Source organism: Nannobrachium achirus (assembly GCF_963921795.1).
Source record: "Nannobrachium achirus genome assembly, chromosome: 8".
Lineage (NCBI taxonomy): Eukaryota > Metazoa > Chordata > Actinopteri > Myctophiformes > Myctophidae > Nannobrachium > Nannobrachium achirus.
Window position 1 is genome coordinate 64,353,149 of NC_137817.1, and position 21,825 is coordinate 64,374,973.

The 21,825-nt window shown below is 44.1% G+C and overlaps 1 protein-coding gene across 1 annotated transcript in view; it reads right to left on the reverse strand.

The window, feature by feature from the left end:
* The window catches only part of rsrc1 (arginine/serine-rich coiled-coil 1), a 322,249-nt gene that overhangs the window by 299,685 nt on the left and 739 nt on the right, over positions 1 to 21,825 (reverse strand). Inside the window, exons 2-3 of the mRNA XM_080731516.1 lie at positions 20,153 to 20,372; positions 4,406 to 4,519 (exon numbers count right to left, since the gene is read on the reverse strand). Coding sequence (XP_080587642.1) covers positions 4,406 to 4,519; positions 20,153 to 20,367 — 329 coding nt within the window. The 5' untranslated portion in view covers positions 20,368 to 20,372. The remainder of the gene's footprint in view (positions 1 to 4,405; positions 4,520 to 20,152; positions 20,373 to 21,825) is intronic.

The window sequence follows — 21,825 nt, forward strand, 5'->3', positions numbered from 1 at the left end:
CCCCCACGCACCTTTCATCTAAGCACACCACGCCAGTAATGCCATTTAATCCACATAGACCGGGGTACTGTCATTTTATTTTAGATTTGAACCACTTTGACCATTATTTTATGCTTTAACTATTACAAAATAGCAGATCTACAAGCTCGCAGCGCAGCACCGAGTGGCGCGCTGCGAGCTTGTAGATCTGCTATTTTTTGAAAAAAATCGTGAACATTTGTGCAAGTCTTTGAATATTTTTGACCCGATTCTATAAAATGTCTTCCAAATCCATCTTCTAAATCAGTGGTTCTCAAACTTTTTTCCATGTCAAGGACCCCCAAAATGACATGCATTTGGCCGCGGACCCCCGATCTCAAAATATGTTGTTCCAGCGAACCACCCAGAAGCAAATATTTGAGTTAAATTTGTTCACTCTTAAAAAAGATATATTCAAAAGACTTTTTCAAAAATAGCAGATCTACAAGCTCGCAGTGCAGCACTTTGTGCCGCGCTGTGAGCTTGTATATTTGCTATTTTTCAATAGTTAGAGGTGCATTACATAATTCTAGGCTTAAATGGATTAATCACCAACGACACTGTCCGCGGCTGCTTACTCGTACCCACATTATATACACAAGTAGCATGTGAGGAATTAGGGAGGGGGAGAGGGCGAGGGAGAGGGGGTGTTTTTGTGGGCCTATACGACGACGTCGTAGTACGGGTCTAGTCTCTCTGCCAAGTTCAAACGGCAATTTTGTTTGCGGTATTTACCCCGCTGTAACAGTCAATTTGTGAATAGCAAGCCAGACGTTATTGTTGGAGCTTAAACCCATTTAGGCCTCGGATTATTGAATGCTTTAACTGATGAAAAATAGCAGATATACAAGCTCGCAGGCGTCGCAGGCGCTGCGAGCTTGTAGATCTGCTATTTTGTGAAAAGTCGTGAAAATGTGTGAAAATCTTTGAATATATGTATTTTTAAAGCAAACGTCTCATGTAGCTCAATTTTCGCTTCTGGGTGGTCCCTGGAACGAAATATTTTGAGATGGGGGGTCCGTGGCCAAATAAATATCATTTTGGGGGTCTTTCACATGAAAAGGTTTGAGAACCAATGACATAGTAGTCTTTCAAGTTCAGACTAACTGAGCTCCGGTTAAGTGAAAAGGACCTTTTCTTTGACGATGGCTGGCCAGATCGCTGACATAGAAACATGAAGGATTCAAAAGATTTATAATTATAATAATAATAATTTTCACGATTTTTCAAAAATAGCAGATCTACAAGCTCACAGCGCGGCCCTCGGTGCCACGCTGCGAGCTTGTATATCTGCTATTTTTCAATAGTTAAAGCATAACATAATATTACACAATTACTGTGTGTACCCGTTCTGAATGGGTTAACGGGAAAGTGATTCTGGACATTGTCACGAGCCACTCCGCTCCGCCGCGCTACGCTCAGAGCTCTGGTCTTCTTTTCCCTCTCGCTCTGTCCTCCCTTCATCACAACACCTCTGTAATGAAGATATGAAATACCCTGCTCTCTTTGTAATTGAAATTACTGCACCACGCTCCCCCACTGCCACACACACACACACACACACACACACACACACACACACAAGTAAACACGGTGCTTTGCTCGCGCATATATTACGACAACCGTTTCTGCACTTGTAATTGTGCGTGCGGCCCGTGCGTGCGTGTGTGTGCGAGCGTGCGTGTGCGTGCAGGCACATATGTGCACATTTGTGTTTGTGTCTGTGCATGCATGCGCGCGTGTGTGTGTGTGTGTGTGTGTGTGTGTGTGTGTGTGTGTGTGTGTGTGTGTGCGTGAGAGGGATTAAAAAAAACAGCACAGTTTACTGGTTCATTAGCGCCAGATTAGCTATGCTAATGACATGGATCACCACACACAGAGAACCCCCCCCCACCCCCACCTCCTTTATGCTCCTGAAAGCGATACACTGTTTAGCGTGAGTGCATGTGTGTGTGTGTGTGTGTGTGTGTGTGTGTGTGTGTGTGTGTGTGTGTGTGTGTGTGTGTGTGTGTGTGTGTGTGTGTGTGTGTGTGCGTGCGTGTGTGTGTGTGTGTGGACACTCCTTTTGCCGGAATAAATGTGTCCCTATGCGTAAAAAATAAGAACTGCTGTACCAATAATACTCATAATTCCACAAAGCATGCATGGCTAACGATGTTGTAATTGCTTTAACGAGTTGAAGGAGGGCTGTTCCCAGAAGATGGGAGGAGCCAGGGTGGAGACGTCTCCTGATTGGACGTGACCGAGCGGCTTCATTGGCCCCCGCACAACGTATGCTGTCAATTAACACTGTTTACACTAGAGCCCCGCCCACATATTGGACATGTATTCCCTTATTTGAAAGTTTTCTTTTTTTTTTTTTTTTTAATCGGTATCTGCAAATATCCAGCCGCCATGTACTGATTTTGAACCACAACAAAAATAACCAATGTACAAGCTGCTCACAAGGCAACAAGTTGTGAACTACTTCTGACATGTTTTGACCGGGGCTTGTTCAATGAATAATTTGGTTCGATTCCTTCTGGTGTTACATATCTGTCCCCTCCGGTCCTGTACGTGTTACCTGTCTCTTATGTCCTACCTGCTTGTCTGTCCCCCTAGTGTCCTATGTTACCTACCATCGTCCTACTTAACAATTAAACAAAAACAAAGATAAGGCTGTATAAATGACATCACGCTGGCTCGATAAGACCCATGGGGCATTTTAGTGCACATGCTGTAATGTAGACGCAAGAGGGATAGGACATGATGAGGAATGCGTGGACGTGGACGGCTGTCTCTGACACACACGTACACATGCATACACTAACCCAAACCTAACCTAAGCAAACGTGACAGTCTCCTTATTGTTACACTGATGTTGCACAGGATGTGTAAAGAATGTATTTATGCACACACACACACACACACACACACACACACACACACACACACACACACACACACACACACACACACACACACACACACACACACACACACACACACACACACACACACACACACACACACACACACAGTACGTTGTTATTGTAAGGTACTATGATCTGTATTCTCACTCACAGCACAATGACATCTGGACTTTTTGTTCATACAGAAGGCATACATACGACACATACAGTATGAGCATACGTACGTACATACAAACACATACGTACCACATGTTAACTTTTTAAATACTGATGGCTTAACAAGCTAAATATACTGGTAATAGTGACAAGTGATGTAGATTATAGTACTTAAAATATATACACATATATACATACAGTAAAGAGTACTTGAAATGTATTAGATTTTCTATAACTACTGCGATCATTTTATGGCGATGTGTTGTGAGTTTACAGATGTAGGAAGATTATTTCATGCTCTGACCAAAATCTAATCTGAAAGATTAGAAGAAGAAGAAAGATATTGTACAGTGGTGTGGTACCTCCTGTCTGAAATAGGGATGGGACAATAAGCGATAGTATCATTTATCGTGATAAAAACACTCACGATAATCGTATCGTGGAGATTTAATTTATCGTGATATCGTCCTCCGTCATGCACTGGGATCAATTCACCTTTTATTTGCCGAGCTGCATTTCTGATACCACTTAAACCCTCTATAATTGGTAAAATGTACTTATAATATACATACTTGATACATCCTTTTTTCACTCTCTATCAAATGTCTTTGCCAAAAAATAGCCAATCTACAAGCTCAGGTGCGAGCTTGTAGATCTGCAATTTTTTTGGCAAATGTTCCGCCCCAGGATAATGGATTTTGACTATCACGATAATATCGTAAATCGCGATTTCTTTGATCACAATAATCGTGATATGACATTTTCATATCATCCCATCCCTAGGTGTGGTACCTCCTGTCTGAAAGCAAGATATTGTACCGTGGTGTATACAGTGGCGTGGTACCAGGGACGTGCTGGGCCCCTGATTCAGCCCGGGAAAAAGAGAGAGATCTCTCTCTATAGTGCTGCTGCTACTCAAAGAGTAGGGTGGAAACCTTGTACGTCCAAAACCGTTTGTTTTGTATTTATCATTTTAAAAATGATTTAAACTAGTGAAAACAGCCGATCTACAAGCACACAACGCCTCGCACCGCGAGGCGTTGTGTGCTTGTAGATCTGCTGTTTTCACTACTTTTGTGCGACGGCCTTGTACGATGAAGCAGGGCTTTGCTTTGCGAAAAAAATGTATAAATTTGAAACTTGGAGATTTCTGCCTGACATTTTTTTCCTAATGGCCGGCCTGGACCGGCCGGAAATGAACCGGCCGTTCGGGAGTTGTCCCGCTTTTCCCAATGGCCAGCACGTCCTTGCGTGGTACTGTGGTGTGGTGTAGATATTGTACAGTGGTGTGTACTGTGGTGTATACAGTGGTGTGGTACCTCCTGTCGCGGCTGCGTGACCTGCGTGAACGGTTGTTCCTTCGCTCTGCGCTGCGACTCCTCCTCCTACGAGATGAACCATGAGACGAACTGCTGCTGGATCGCCTTCTACGCCTGAGACACACACACACACACACGCACACGCACACACGTACGCACGCACGCACGCACACAAACAGATTCTTTATATTTATAATTGTACATAATTACATAAACAAAGGCTCCTTACATTGTGCATTTGTTATTGTAAATAGATACATAGACTGCAGGTGCCACAGCAGCACCGCAGCAGGCACTAAACAGTAAACAACAGGACAGATACAGGCAAGAGTAGAAAGATCCACCTAAGAAGTAGTAAAATACTTATCGTCGTTGTCGGGTGAAAACCTCGTATTTCCAAAACCGTTCGTTTTGCATTTATCATTTTAAAAATGATTTAAACTAGTGAAAACAGCTGATCTACAAGGACAAAACGTTGTGTGCTTGTAGATCTGCTGTTTTCACTACTTTTGTGCGACAGCCTTGTACGATGAAGCAGGGCTTTACTTTGCGAAAGAACATTTGAACATTTGAAACTTCGAGATACGAGGTTTCCATGCACTGTATGTATTTGCACTGTTTCTTTTTCAAATGTATACTGCTGTATTGCTTTTCTTTTTTTGCTGCAATTTCGAGGAGCCAAAGACACAAGAGATGATGTTACTCTCTCGTGCAAGTGGGATATAGCTTAACTATAAAGAACCTTTAATCTGGCATCATTAACTCCAGCGTCTCAAACTAAACATAACAGACCATCGCTTGGATGTTTCCTCTTGCCTCAACAGAATCCATAATTCACACAGTAAAGAAAATGAAATAAAACAATCGCACAAGCGCACGTCCATCAAACCCTTCCCACATCATGTCCCTCGCCTCCTCCTCCAGCTCAGAGCTCTCCTTTTGGCTGCTCGTCTTCCCACTATCATCCCTCCCGCTACCCATCTAACACCAGATCTCCCATGCATATACCGTATATACATGTACTTTTATTATCCATCTTTAGTTTGCAGGTTATTCCAGGCCCATGTGTGTCCTTAAAGTGCACACATTTCAGCAGTCTATGATGTCTGCTTAGGCCTGCTGTTGTTTTAACGCCGTGCTTCTCAAAAGAAAACTTGTGGGAGGGGTAGTGTGCCAAACTTGGAGTTGTCTTTTTCGCATCTTCAAATTAAAGGACAACTTTAGTTTTTCTTACAACGAGGGTTCATGTTTTAGATTGTAATTAGAGAAAAGAAAATTTGAGTATTAAAATGTTTTCATTTACTGCTTTCTATCCTTTTAGCCATTTTAGTATTTTGATTTCAGTGGGTGGGAGCATGCGTACAAGTGGCACAATATGTCTTATAGCTGACAATTTCTTTGGTACTATTTACACCAGCCCCCATAAGTCACATCTGCCCAGGAACGATTGCGGTACATCTTGGGAATAGGCTTATTGTGTGAGGAATGCGTGGACGGCTGTCTCTGACACACAAGTACACATGCATACAGTACTGTACATACACTTAAGTTTCACTAACCCAAAACAAACCTAAGCAAACGTGACAGTCTCCTTATTGTTACACTGATGTTGCACAGTAGCATAAGTACCCTGGGGGCATGCATGCAAATCAAAATCGTTAAAATCACTAAAACGAAAGAAGTAAATGAAAAAATTTTAACAATCATCTTTTCTTTTCTCTAATGACTATCTAAAATATCAACCCTTGTTGTAAAAAACTAGTTGTCCTTTAAAGTTAATAAATATATTAATTAATGAATATAATAATTAAACTATTCTCTTAGCGAAATGGAAGCACTCCCTTCCCGATGAAGCAGGTCGATTTGATATAATGGCTTGAGTGTGTGCCGCAAAAAACTGTGGGAGGAGTAGAGTGCCAAACAGTTTGCCCTGGCTTGGCTCCCATAGAGTCAGTTTGCCCTGGCTTGGCTCCCATAGAGTCAGTTTGCCCTGGCTTGGCTCCCATAGAGTCAGTTTGTCCTGGGTTGGCTCCCATAGAGTCAGTTTGCCCTGGCTTGGCTCCCATAGAGTCAGTTTGCCCTGGCTTGGCTCCCATAGAGTCAGTTTGTCCTGGGTTGGCTCCCATAGAGTCAGTTTGTCCTGGGTTGGCTCCCATAGTGTCAGTTTGTCCTGGGTTGGCTCCCATAGAGTCAGTTCGCCCTGGCTTGGCTCCCATAGAGTCAGTTTGTCCTGGCTTGGCTCCCATAGAGTCAGTTCGCCCTGGCTTGGCTCCCATAGAGTCAGTTTGTCCTGGGTGTGCTCCCATAGAGTCAGTTTGTCCTGGGTTGGCTCCCATAGAGTCAGTTTGTCCTGGCTTGGCTCCCATAGTGTCAGTTTTTCCTGGCTTGGCTCCCATAGTGTCAGTTTTTCCTGGCTTGGCTCCCATAGTGTCAGTTTGTCCTGGGTTGGCTCCCATAGAGTCAGTTTGTCCTGGGTTGGCTCCCATAGTGTCAGTTTGTCCTGGGTTGTCTCCCATAGAGTCAGTTTGTCCTGGGTTGTCTCCCATAGTGTCAGTTTGTCCTGGGTTGGCTCCCATAGTGTCAGTTTGTCCTGGGTTGTCTCCCATAGAGTCAGTTTGTCCTGGGTTGTCTCCCATAGTGTCAGTTTGTCCTGGGTTGGCTCCCATAGTGTCAGTTTGTCCTGGGTTGGCTCCCATAGAGTCAGTTTGTCCTGGGTTGGCTCCCATAGAGTCAGTTTGTCCTGGCTTGGCTCCCATAGTGTCAGTTTTTCCTGGCTTGGCTCCCATAGTGTCAGTTTTTCCTGGCTTGGCTCCCATAGTGTCAGTTTGTCCTGGGTTGGCTCCCATAGAGTCAGTTTGTCCTGGGTTGGCTCCCATAGTGTCAGTTTGTCCTGGGTTGGCTCCCATAGAGTCAGTTTGTCCTGGGTTGGCTCCCATAGAGTCAGTTTGTCCTGGGTTGTCTCCCATAGAGTCAGTTTGTCCTGGGTTGGCTCCCATAGTGTCAGTTTGTCCTGGGTTGGCTCCCATAGAGTCAGTTTGTCCTGGGTTGGCTCCCATAGTGTCAGTTTGTCCTGGGTTGGCTCCCATAGTGTCAGTTTGTCCTGGGTTGGCTCCCATAGAGTCAGTTTGTCCTGGCTTGGCTCCCATAGTGTCAGTTTGTCCTGGGTTGGCTCCCATAGAGTCAGTTTGTCCTGGGTTGGCTCCCATAGTGTCAGTTTGTCCTGGCTTGGCTCCCATAGAGTCAGTTTGTCCTGGGTTGGCTCCCATAGAGTCAGTTTGTCCTGGCTTGGCTCCCATAGAGTCAGTTTGTCCTGGGTTGGCTCCCATAGTGTCAGTTTGTCCTGGGTTGGCTCCCATAGTGTCAGTTTGTCCTGGGTTGGCTCCCATAGAGTCAGTTTGTCCTGGGTTGTCTCCCATAGAGTCAGTTTGTCCTGGGTTGGCTCCCATAGTGTCAGTTTGTCCTGGGTTGGCTCCCATAGAGTCAGTTTGTCCTGGGTTGTCTCCCATAGAGTCAGTTTGTCCTGGGTTGGCTCCCATAGTGTCAGTTTGTCCTGGGTTGGCTCCCATAGAGTCAGTTTGTCCTGGGTTGGCTCCCATAGTGTCAGTTTGTCCTGGGTTGGCTCCCATAGAGTCAGTTTGTCCTGGGTTGGCTCCCATAGTGTCAGTTTGTCCTGGGTTGGCTCCCATAGAGTCAGTTTGTCCTGGGTTGGCTCCCATAGTGTCAGTTTGTCCTGGCTTGGCTCCCATAGAGTCAGTTTGTCCTGGGTTGGCTCCCATAGAGTCAGTTTGTCCTGGGTTGGCTCCCATAGAGTCAGTTTGTCCTGGGTTGGCTCCCATAGTGTCAGTTTGTCCTGGGTTGGCTCCCATAGAGTCAGTTTGTCCTGGGTTGGCTCCCATAGTGTCAGTTTGTCCTGGGTTGGCTCCCATAGTGTCAGTTTGTCCTGGGTTGGCTCCCATAGAGTCAGTTTGTCCTGGGTTGTCTCCCATAGAGTCAGTTTGTCCTGGGTTGGCTCCCATAGTGTCAGTTTGTCCTGGGTTGGCTCCCATAGAGTCAGTTTGTCCTGGGTTGGCTCCCATAGTGTCAGTTTGTCCTGGGTTGGCTCCCATAGAGTCAGTTTGTCCTGGGTTGGCTCCCATAGTGTCAGTTTGTCCTGGGTTGGCTCCCATAGTGTCAGTTGGTCCTGGGTGTGAGAGTTTGAGTCAGTTTGCTTGCCTCTAGTTCCAGGTGCCTGACGCAGTGCCCTGCCAACCTCATCCTTCTCTCTCTAACTTTGTCTTTTTGGCAGACATAAAAGCTCACAACAAGTTTGCTTTGCGTCACAGCTGTGAGCTTGTAGAAAGACTATTCTCTCTGTAGTCGTAAGACAGCGTAATATATGGTGTAACCGGTTAATGTGGCTAAGGCTATATCATACTTAGTGTGTGCATGTGTGTAGCTTCTATTCTGTTATATCTACTGTACTACTAAATATGAGCAACCCCCCTACACACACACACACACACACACACACACACACACACACACACACACACACACACATTTGAAATGTTTATTTATGACCACATAAACAGAAGTACAAGGAAGCCTCATACAAAGGTCATAAACAATGACAGTGCAGTCAGATAATATGAAAGAACAGCCAGTTACAAAGAGCCTAAATGGCTAATCATTGTTACATACAATACATGTCAGATAGCGGACATAAGTCATGGGTAAAGGAAGCAACGCCTCCTCCAAATTGAGCGGCTTCCTATAATGGCTGACACTGAGCAAAACCTTGCTAACTGTTTGGCCCTCCTTTTGGAGAGGCCTGCCATTTGTAAGCCCCTCACAACCAACTTGTGCACATGCCCTAGGCTGCCAAAGATAAAAACTAAAAGTTTGCATCTGTAGCCTAGCTGTGAGATGGTCTGCACTAGCTGTTGATATTTCAGCACTTTGGTTAGAAAGGCTTCTTCCAAGCTGTAGTCAAAAGTGCAGCCGACCTCGAGAATAAACACCTCCCTAAGGGTTTCATTTACAACAAAGACATCAGGAGTGTTAGCTGTAATATTTGAGAACATAGAATCATCATTACACAGGTTAAACATGCTCGGCTTCACAGCAGTGTGCTTATACAGTATGATGGAGGACCTAAAAATAGAAGAGATATCTTTTGATATCAAATCTACAATTCTGTCGTGCCTACATATGTAGAGGCCCCTGTATACATGGCAACCATTTAAGATGTGGGACATGGTTTCAGCTATTTGCTCATTGCCATGATGAATACAGTGAGGAGCATGGTTGCCTGGAAACCAGATGGAGAGATTAAGTTTAGTTGGTAAAACCTGTAATCTTGCTTTCAAAGTAAAGACAACGATGCACTCATCTATGGCAACATTTTTTAACACAGAGTGAGAGACAGAATGGTCTGCATCAGGGAGACATGCAGTCTTCCCTTGCAATCTCAACTGAGTCCAGTGCTGCCTCTGCCTTTGCTGTTGTGCCCACAGGAGGCGACCTCGGGCATTAATCAGTGGAAGATGGTGTTCTGTTCCACACACAGTCATAGTTGCTCTCACAGAGATACTGGGGTCAGATATAACATTCTCTGAGACAGCCACCACCTCAGAGTTGGACCCTACCCACTCCAGGGTAACATCAGCCCAGCAACACAAGTCATTTAGGTCCGGCCAGTCTGACCACACACCAAAGCCAGGGGAGCGACTGTCCAGTTTTCCATTTGGTTTTCTCTTAAAACCAAGGAAGTTAGAGTCCGAGCCACGAGCCATAGGGACCTTGCGTCTTTTTAGGTCCAAGAATAGAGAAGAACGAGCAAGCATTCTCACATACTGGTCATCACTGTTCAGCATATTCAACAGATGGTAGAGCCGTGTAGCAATATAAACCCATTCGAAATTGGGAACACCCAGACCACCCTCGCCTTTACTGTGAAATATAATGTCACGTGTTGTGTGTGTGTTTAGGCCAGTCCACTGCCTCACTAGATGTACAGTTTTATCAGTCAAATCACGTAGTGATTTTCGTGGGATATGTACATTGGAGAATAGATGTTGTACTTTTGCCAATGCCAATACACGGACAGCCTCCAGCTTCATGATAAGAGGCAGGGGCGATGCATGAATTAAATCAAGTCTGCTGGAGTATTCAGAGGTGATTTAATCGACCTGGTCTTTCCATTCACCTGCCACATTAAACTTGTGACCCAGGTATGTGTATGTTTCATGGCGTGAATAGACTGTTATAGGTTTATTGTTAATTGTGAATGCAGGTACTGTATCTGTGTTTGAATGGTACCAGCGGTTTCCCCCACTCCGCCTCTCATAAAAAACTGCACATTTAGTATCTTTTGCCTCCAAACCTGACCACTCCAGGAAGGAATCAGTTTTGGAGAGCATGTTACCAATTACAGCCCCATGATAGGAGGCGACCTGCACGTCATCTGCATACCCCTGTACGGGGTTAGGGGAAATGACATTGTCGGGGGCAGACATACAGAGCCACTTCATCCACTGGTTAAGTGCTAAAATAAAATTTACAGCACTCCATGGGCAGCCAGTTTTAATACCTACTTGTAAAGGGATGGGGTCTGTGAGCTTTTTCCCACAGATCACCTGTATATAAGAACCACAATACACATTTGTTACAATGTCAATGTAAACCTGGGGTAGATGTATTTCCACAAGTGATGTAATCATGACATTATGTGCAAGGGTTCCAAATGCATCACGGAAGTCCAGAAAAACGGCAAAGAATTCGCTGGATCCATGCTTGAAATCGTCAATACCCGTTTTTAGGCAAAACACATGTTCATTCATGCCCTGCCGATTGATGTATGCCTTTTGCTTGGGGGATAAGATGTTGTTATCCACAAGCCATGGCAGGATTCGGGCAAGGATGCATTTCATAAACACTTTGTAGATGGTCGGTAACAGTGAAATGTCTCTCCAGGTAGACGGATCGTCCGGGATATTGCCTTTTTTTGGTATCCTATGGATGAGGGCGCCCTTCCATGAATCAGGGTCACTCTTGTTTACCAGGCAGATATTAAAGATGTTGGTTAAAACATCTGGCTGCGTAGCCCTGAGCTGCTCGTATGAAACACCGTCCATGCCAGGCGCACTGTTATTTGGCAGCGTGCGTAAAACGCTCTCCACTTCAGCCTGCGTAAAACGCGTAATAGCGGGGAGATTGGCTGGCTCCGAGGGCGCGATATCCGAGCGCCAGGGCGGTGGTGGAAGCGGGTCTGTAATAAACGTTCGCCCACGACATTTACTCTGATAATGTGACTGAACAAGCTCACAATTATCAGGACAAGGAGGGGGGTCGGGAAATTCACTGTTGTTCAGTATGATTTTAATAGCGTCGGATTGTCTGTGCTGCCACAGATATGACAGCTTTTCCCTGCTCACCTTTCTCCGTTGTTGCCTCGTAGTAGACGTCAGCGAAGGCTGCACTGTGTCCCGGAGAAAACGTAACTGCTCCTCGATCCAAACAGAGGCGAGGGCCGGTGTCACGGCGTCCGGGAACGGCTGCTTCGTTGGTAGCTTTTTTAATATCCGAGCTACGTACTTCAGGAGGGGGAGACCGAAGGGCTTTCCGCGACGGCTGTCAGTTGTAAATACTCCGTTGTTGAAAAAGATGCCGATCAGGAGTTTTATGAGTCGGATCCATCTCCCAGGGTCTGCTGATGAAGCATAGTGTTGTTTCACTTGCTGTCCACTCACCAAACCGCTCCTGAAGGCTCTTTCTTTAACTTGAAAGGCCAGCCATTGCTGCTCAGTCAGGGGGTTCAGCACCAGCTCAGAGAGCTCCATGGAGCCTGTCTCCATACCCAATGGGAGGCTCGGTGTTGGGTCATGGGGTAGCCACTGTCGCTGGTACACTCTCCCGCTTTGGAGTGCCTGTTTGTAGGCAACTCTGATCACCGAAACCAGGCACATTGTCCAGACTGCTCTCCACAAAATCATTTTGCACAAAACTACATTAACGACGGCAGTTACGACGGATGTGGTATTTTAGATGTTTAAAATACGGTGCTCATGCTGTGACCCACTGACACCCCGCCGCCGCTGCCACCGGCCGGAAACACAAAGGGAAGTCACACACACGCACACACACACACACACACACACACACACACACACACACACACACACACACACACACACACACACACACACACACACACACACACACACACACACACACACACACACACACACACACACACTCTACCCTCGACAACCCATGAGCTACCTTGCAAACAGTTTATTTAAAAAAAGAAAGAAATAAAAAAATCCTCTTTCATTTCTAGCAAAGCCAAAACACTCAAATCTGTTTAGCACAGTTTGGGTCCGCAGGGAACTCGACAAGACAGAGGCGAGAACAACAGCGCCGCAAATGACACAGAGGCTGAACTATCAAACCAGAGTTTGTAACAGGGAGAGAACCATTAGTGTTCTGACAGACTGGATCCCATGAGCACGGCCTCACACCCTGCGCGCACAGAGAGAAGAGAACACACACGGGGGAGCGGAGCGGGGCGGGACGGGCTGCGAGAAGCGCTCATGGAACACGGATGCTCGAGTTAATATGATGATTAAACGGAATGTTTTATAAAGCCCCTAGCGCGTGAGCGGGAAGTGATGTTTTGTGTGCAAACGGTATGGAAGTCTCAAAGTTAGAATAGAACACAGTAGCACACAGTACAAACACACACTGAATGGTGCACGCACATGCACACTCACATACACAAAGGGGATAAATTGTGTATTCATAATGTCATATGATGGAACAAGAGGTTCGGGGTGGGCTTTATTTATTGTCACATCTTGTAGGTACGTACGTACATGAGACTAAAACGTTTAGTTGAGCTCCTTCAGACACTGCAGAAGCATAAGCAATCATGGTAATTAAAGGATTACTGTAGTTCAACCAAGAAATTGGCTATCAAATACAGATGAAATGTTTTGTTTTGTTGCATTCCCATGCCATTAATTTGATGACCAGACAACTCAATGGAGACTCTTTCGAGTCTCCTACCAGAGACTAAAATTATTGGCTTATGAATGCGGGGGGAAAAAATGAAAAACTCCATGAATCCGGGTGTGTAATTGATAGAAGGTATGTCGTTTTTGGGGGGATGAACTACTCCTTTAAAAAGAAAAGAAAAAGCTGACAAAAAAAGACAGTTGGCTAATGATAAGTGATAAAAACATACACATATATACAACAACAGTTAGAACTTGTTCTTTGCCTGGATGGCATTTGATGACTTTCATTCAAGTAGTGAGTCAAATGTTTGGATCAGTGTACACAGATATCCTTAGCCTAGTCGTCTATAAGAGGGTCAACACTGAGGAAGACCATCAGGTCGAAACGCGTCCAGAAGAGGTAAATAAACCATGTGAAAAAGATATTCCTTGTGTGCTGGCTACTCCTTCATTGTTTCATGTCATAATCGAGCCGTGCACCTTAAAGACTATTAATCTGGAGTGTTGCAAGCTTTCTGCTTTGTTGCAGTCATCTCTCTCTAGTAGTCTAAAGGAGTCTGTGTGCCTGTCTGTATGTCCAGAGGTAATCTCGCAAGCGCCACTATCCTTGAGCACAATCAATGCCAGTAGGTACTTTCACAAATGTTTTCATGTGTTGTACTTTTCAAAATATTATCTGTATTCCTATTTCACTCCCTCCCCTCCCCCCCTCTCTCTCCCTCTCCCTCTCTCCCTCTCCCTCCCTCTCTCTCTCGTGAAATGAGTGAATGGCCTGAACCCTAGTTTAAACGACAGGCTAAATAGTCACATAAGTAGAGTGCAAAGAGATAAATAACGTGCTTCAAAGAACCTCGGATACCGGCTAACATCAAACCTAGCATGTCTAAACAACATGCCGTCTAAATAGCATGCTTAGCATTTGTGGTCGAAACCGAAAAAACAAATCTAAATAACAAAACGTGTGAACAAGTAACCAACACAGATCTCTCTCTCTCTCTCTCTCTCTCTCTCTCTCTCTCTCTCTCTCTCTCTCTCTCTCTCTCTCTCTCTCTCTCTCTCTCTCTCTCTCTCTCTCTCTCTCTCTCTCTCTCTCTCTCTCTCTCTCTCTCTCTCTCTCTCTCTCTCTCTCTCTCTCTCCCCCGTGTACATGTGGCCTTGGTCAATTGATCGAAATGTATTGCTAATTGATAAGGGACTGCGGTCCCCACAAGGTTTACGTTGCCCAGTCAAGCCACACCCTGCACAGACAGCCAAAGACTTCCCATCAGCGGTAATGGACCTTGACCAAGCTTCATAAATAATTACAATCAGCTGGCCTTGTCTGAGGGGCCACACGCACGCACGCACGCGCACACACACAAACACACACACACACGCACGCACACACACACACACACACACACACACACACACACACACACAGATGTATAGACTGTGTAGACACTCTCCGCAGGCCTCCTGTGTCATCAACTCCTAGAGGACAAAACGCCACAACAGCCACATAAAGGTACTTTTCTAAATGACACGAGGCTTTAAACCCATTTAGGCCTAGAGTTATTGAATGCTTTAGCTATTGAAAAATAGCAGATCTACAAGCTCACAGCGCGGCAACCGAGTGCCGCGCTTGCGAGCTTGTAGATCTGCTATTTTTGAAAAAAGTCGTGAAAATCTTTGAATATATGTATTTTTAGGGTTAGGGTTAGGGTTAGGTTTTTTTTATTTTGCTTCTGGGTGGTCCCTGGAACTAGATATTTTGAGATGCGGGTCCGTGGCCAAATACATATCATTTTGGGGGTCCTTCAAATGAAAAGGTTTGAGAACCACTGACATAGTAGTCTCTCAAGAACAGACTAACTGAGCTGCAGTTAAGTGAAAAGGACCTTTTCTTTGACGATGGCTGGCCAGATTGCTGACATAGAAAAATGTTTTTTTTTTAAAACCTTAGAAGGATTCAAAAGACACTTATAGAATCGGATCAAAATTCAAATTTTCACGATTTTTCAAAAATAGCAGATTTACAAGCTTGCAGCGCGGCACTCGGTGCCGCGCTGTGAGCTTGTATATCTGCTATTTTTCAATAGTTAAAGCATAAAATAATGATACACAATAATGTGCACCCGTTCTAAATGGGTTAAATACAGCATGAGTTTCAACTACCGGTAGCTTTCAGTGTGTGGGCTCGCCTGCAGACACAAGTAGAAGTAATATTCCTCTTCTATGAGCCTCACAGATGCAAAATGTGCTATATAAAATAGTAATGTCAGTCTATTTTAAACTTGTATGGGCCTTGAATTGGATGGTGGTGGTTGCCTAGCGATAAGCATCCTCTCTCTCTCTCTAAACAGCCTACAACTGAGTTTCCACATAAGAATACAGTACAGCACTTAACTGTCTGAAGTCTAATCACAATTATAATAGTGCCAGAGCCTAGTAATGAGCACATGGCTCGTGTACATCAATTGGAAATCAAAGGATCAATTGCAGAGTTACAATCCGCCTGTGTACGTCAACTTATGTTTGTCACACATGCTAGCTTGGTATTTTGTCTTAGTTATTATAAAGACATTAACCACTTAAGCTACCTATTATATACTTTGCCGTACGACGGTGTCATGTGAAAAGCCATCCTAAAAGCTTCCAACCTGTAATTTTAAAGTTTTTGAAAATCTTTTTAAAATGTTCTTTCATCTTCTTTTATCAGCTTTACTCTTTTCGCTGGTGCCCACTGCCCACTAGAGGCAATGATTTGGCAAACAATCCAGCTATTACATTTTGGTCCTCAATAAGAAAAGTGTTTTGGCTCACCACAGCCTCCTTTGGTCGCAAATAATCCATCTACTCCATCTCTCTCTGATGCAATAAATCACGTGTGGTACAGAAATGGCGTTCGCTATATTGAAAGATTGTTTTATTGATCGAATATTTCCATCGTTTGAACAGTTAGAAAACCAAATTTGTTCAGATACTTGCTACTTTGTAAAACAAACCACTACATCTTTCCCCCAGCCGTTTGCCAATGGGATCCATATTTTTGGTCAGAGCCTTTGATTAAAGGAGGCGCTTGCATTTATTTACACGACTTCTTCTTGTTAGGGTGGTACTAAATCCTTCCTTACACTATTTGCAACGGCCTGTGAAAACTATAAGATATCACAGAAGAACAATGGACAAAACTATTGACACTCCATACTTTTGCAGTAGGCCTAGAATTATTTAATGCTTTAGCTATTGAAAAATAGCAGATCTACAAGCTCACAGCGCGGCACCGAGTGCCGCACTGCAAGCTTGTAGATCTGCTATTTTTGTGAAAATGTGTGCAAATCTTTGAACATATGTATTTTTAAAGCGAACATTTGTAACTCAAATTTTGCTTCTGGGGGGTCCCTGGAACGAAATATTTTGAGATGGGGGTCTGTGGCCAAATAAATATCATTTTGGCCACATGAAAAAGTTTGAGAACCACTGAGATAGTAGTCTCTCGAGAACAGACTAACTGAGCTCCAGTTAAGTGAAAAGGACCTCTTCTTTGACGATGGCTGGCCAGATTGCTGACATAGAAACATAGGTTTTTAAAAAAATCTTAGAAGGATTCAAAAGACACTTATGGAATCGGGTCAAAATTCGAATTTTCACGATTTAAAAAAAATAGCAGATCTACAAGCTCACAGCGCGGCACTCGGTGCCGCGCTGTGAGATTGTATATCTGCTATTTTTCAATAGTTAAAGCATAAAATAATGATACACAATAATATGTACCCGTTCTGAATGGGTTAAAATAGTACACTGATTACACTTATCAAAAGAAACTTCATGCGGCTAGCCTGTGACATCAGAGGTTTTCGAGCTTTTCTGGATCAGGGCCCTTTTCTGGCTCATCCTTCTGTCCACCCCTGTATAAGTCAGTTCCCCACTTGGGCCACCCTGGTCTAACAGTCTGGATATAAGCCATATACATCGATTATAATTACATCTAACGATGCTTCTCCTCCATTCACGTTTGGTGAATGTAGCCGTGGACAGGAAAATTTGATGTCTTCAGGCGGTAACCATCGATCATCAGGTGTTTCGACCCGTGAACCGCTACGCCCTCCTAATGGCCGGGTCGGCAGTGGTGGCCAAATCACTGCCCATCTCCTCCTCCTGGCCAAGGCTAAACTCCCCTCTCCTGCTCTATTTGCTTTTTTCCCAACAAGAGGCTCCTCTGGGGAGGTATTGGGTGGGTCCCTCCTGAGGTCTTGAGGTGACAAAGGTGCGTAGAGTTCTCCAGTACTGTGGGGTTGTTCCTGCCTGGAGCTCTCCTTCGCCTCACCAACTCACCAACCAAGTTGTGCGCTGCACCTGTGACCCCTCTTCTCCACACTTGGTCCTGGCTTGATGTATTTTTACCTTTTGTGTTCCTGCAGATGTTCTCGCAGTGACACTTTACTTCCAATTTCTCCCCAGCTGATGTTGTTTAGGTGAGCCATCTCGTTAGCTGTGATTAGTTAAGGGCTGTTACTGTTATGTTTGTTGAGTCTCACATACTCCCCCCCTCTCGAGAGACTCTGAGGGTATCTGTATAAATGTACAGTATGATGACAGTCTTCTATGACATATATATGACATATTATCAAGGCTTATCAGAGCTCTATTATGTAAACATAAAACTAACGTTTAATATTTAAAAATCACACCCAATGTGAAGTGAGCGGTGGTCGTGCTTGCACAACGTCTTCAGACTAGGATATAGGTCTAGCATGTAATTAGTGATGTAATACAGGCTACACACACACATTGCTATGACAAAACGCTGAGGAAAAATCACACCCAATTACATCTAGGATGTAATTGGTGATGTAATACAGGCTACACACACACACATTGCTATGACAAAACGCTGAGGAAAAAGACTAGGATATAGGTCTAGGATGTAATTGGTGATGTAATACAGGCTACACACACACACACATTGCTATGGCAAAACGGAACGTGGCTACAGACACACGCACAGCCACTCTATGGAGCGGTTTACCACCGCTCAAAAACGTAGGCCTACATACCCCACCCATGTGGGGAACATAAATTAGGTACTTCTGTGGCATACTGTCAGTGTGCACGAGACATTTGGCATATTGATAGGTCCAGTGGTGACACACACACAAACAAAACACTGCCAATCAGTTTTCAAAGTAACTAGCCTGCAGACTGATATCAATGAACTAGAAGCAAACACTCCAAACCACTCATACCCTTGTAAAATATGTTACACAGCAGCTGCCATGTCAATGAAAAGAACGTTCTCATTGACAGGGTGTGAATACAAATTCTACCAGATCTGAAAACCTTCATAGAGCATAATGACTTGCCATGGGTTCTATATTTTGCAGATGTTTGCCCCTGTCGGCAAGTTTACACAGCTAGGGTCAAAAGTGATTTTATTTTTTCAAGAATCTGTTATTAGTTGTCATTACACGCATCCATGACTTGGTTGTCCCACACGTGCCGCCACAGTTTCATAAATCATGTTTTGGGGTGAGTGTTCGGCACAACTGCCAATCAAAGTGACTGTACTGGCCAATCACAGCATGTTTTTTCCTGGACTTGGCAAAACACATAACATCTGTTTAGCAGAGTGTGGCGGCTTGTGTGGGACAACCAAGGTATGGATGTGTGTTTAATGACAGCTAATAACAGAGGGGGAGAAAAACACCTTTGACTGACAGGGAAAATTCTGCAAAATAGAACCCATGGCAAGTCATTTGGGATCAATATATGTAGGACAATTAGCATATGTCATTTAGGCTGGAGTTGTCCTTTAAGTCCTTTTATTAAATGCCAACACAGAACACACGCGTTGTGAACTTGTAGACCAGTTATTTCCAGTGAAGAGATTCGGTGTAGAGGGGAAAAAGGAGAGGACCTAGTATAGACCCCTGGGGGACTCCAGTCCACTAAGTATGTAGAATGTAAGTGGTTATGAGAATAAAATAAGAACAGCTGCTGCTCCTAAAGTTTATTTAAGCTCACAACATTTCTGTCAACCTTGGCTGCTGTGATCTTGTTTGCACATTAAACTTTGGGAGCAGCAGCTGGTGTGCAGACTTATTTTATTCTTTATTGATCCTTTTTTGTCCTACGCCAGCCAGCGACTAAATGGATGTGCATAACAATTATTGTTGAAACACATTAAGTGTGTAAGACAAGGGTATTCAACAAGGGGTCCTCAGAGTTACTACAGGGGGTCCTCCAAATCTTTGTGTGATAGAAACTTTTTTTCTCCTTTTTTAAATTAATCACTTGAATCCTATTCCTAGCGTCCATATCCTGAGAACTTTAGCCAAAAATAGCAGATCTACAAGCTCACAACGCCTCGCAGCACGAGGCGGTGTGAGCTTGTAGTTCTGCTATTTTCGTAGATGGGAAAAGGGGCAGACTAAGTACAGAGTGAAATGTCAAGATAAGTATTGACTGTTCAAGTGGTTAAAATTAGGTATCTGAAAACACAAATTGACATGAATCCAAAATACAATGAAGTTGAAACTATAAAACGTTAAAACTTTACGGACAATAGAAAAACTGTGAAATGAAAATGATGTAAAGTTATAATGACGGTCCCTAAATAAAGAAACTATATGGAATCTATGAAAAGGTTGTGGGGGTCCCTGCTTCATCTCTCTCTCAAATAAGGGGTCCTTGGTCTGAAAACGTTGACCCCTGGTGTAAGAGAACCTGAAACTACTACAAGTAGAATGCACGCATATTGTCCTACCTTCTGTCTCTGTCTCTCTCTCTGTCCCTGTCCCTCTCTCTGTCTCTGTCTCTGGAGCGGCTTCGTCGGTTGGATCTGCGGCTGCGGCCGGTCACCCTGCTCCCTGAGGACGAGGACGTGGACGAGGACGACGAGGAGGAAGAGCGACGACGCTGCTGCTTTTTCTTCCTCCTGCTCCGGCTGTCGTCTTCACTGTCTGACGACCGGCGACCCATGTTAACTTGAAAGAGAGAAAGAGGAGTGCACATCAGCAAATTGTTCAAAACACTTGTATCGGGTGCACGGTTCTGAGGAATTCATGCTGAGGAAGGTGTGCAGGCCGAAACCGTCAGGTTAGATCTGCTGCTGGTCAGTGATTCTCAACCTTTTCAGGCCCCAAAATAATCATATTTTAACTGGGGACCCCCCCACCCTGACGAGCACTAAGAGTTGAGACATTACATTTTGTATAACACGGTTCTATTGTGAAAATAGCGGCTATTTTCACAATTTCTGACACTAATATTAGACAATTTGGTCAATGTTTAATTTGTAATTTTAGAGGTATTAAAAAGTCCTTAAATTGTCACTTTAGAAATGTGCATATACCCTCTATACACTCTTTATGTTGGTTTGTTTATTGTTGAGTAAGAAAACAATTTAATCATCTGGGGACCCCCCAAAATAATTTGGAGACCCCCCTGGGGGTCCTAACTCCCGACTCACAGGTTGAGAATCACTGCCATAAATAAACAAAGAAGAATCCTATCTAAGTGAGTGCTGGTTTCCTTTGTTTAAAGTTCTTCGTCGAGCCATGGTGCCTGACCCTCAGCTGCGACAACACATGCAGAAATGCTGTAGATCAACATATTAACTGTCATCATATACAGGCATATATGAAGATATTAACAATCATATCATGTATAGGAGCGCCCGCTGGCCTAGAGGTCCAGGTGCATACCACATAGGCTCTGATGCCGTACAGCGCGTCACGGGTTCGAGTACCGATCCCGACGACCTTTGCTGCATTGTCACTCCCCAACTCTCCCTGTTTCCTGTCTGTTTCCTACTGTACAAAACATGTTTTTGGATCTGCAATTTTTGCTACTTTTGCTAATTTTTGCTATTTTTGCTACAGTGTCACACAAAAGTAGCAATTTTTGCTACTTTTGTGTGACACTGTAGTAAAAACAAAGCAGAGAATTAATTTATGGAGAAAAAGAAAATGGGGAGATATGGTTTCTGCCCAACAGCTACAATATATAGAAATAAATGAACCATCGCTCTCAGTGGAAACCTTGTACTGTAGGTCCAAAACTATTACTTTTCAGGAAATGGAAAAACAAAAAGTGTTCCAAATAGTCGAGTGTGTGGTTATTATTTAGTCACAACTAAGTTGGTTCAATATTTATAAAACGCACAGCCATACGTAACCTCTTCTTCTAAAATAGCTCATCTACCAGCTTGTAGATTGGCTATTTTCGCTGCTTCGGCACGTCGTCAGCCCCCTTGTACAACAACGTAGGGCATTCGTTTAACAAAAAAAAGGACTTGCAAAGTTGAAGGAGATACAAGGTTTCTTCTGCGTGACAGTGAAGATATGCAGAAATATATGAACCATCATACAGAATACATGAACATATGAACCATCATACCTGCTGTCAGGCAGAAACCTCTCATCTCCATATTCTATT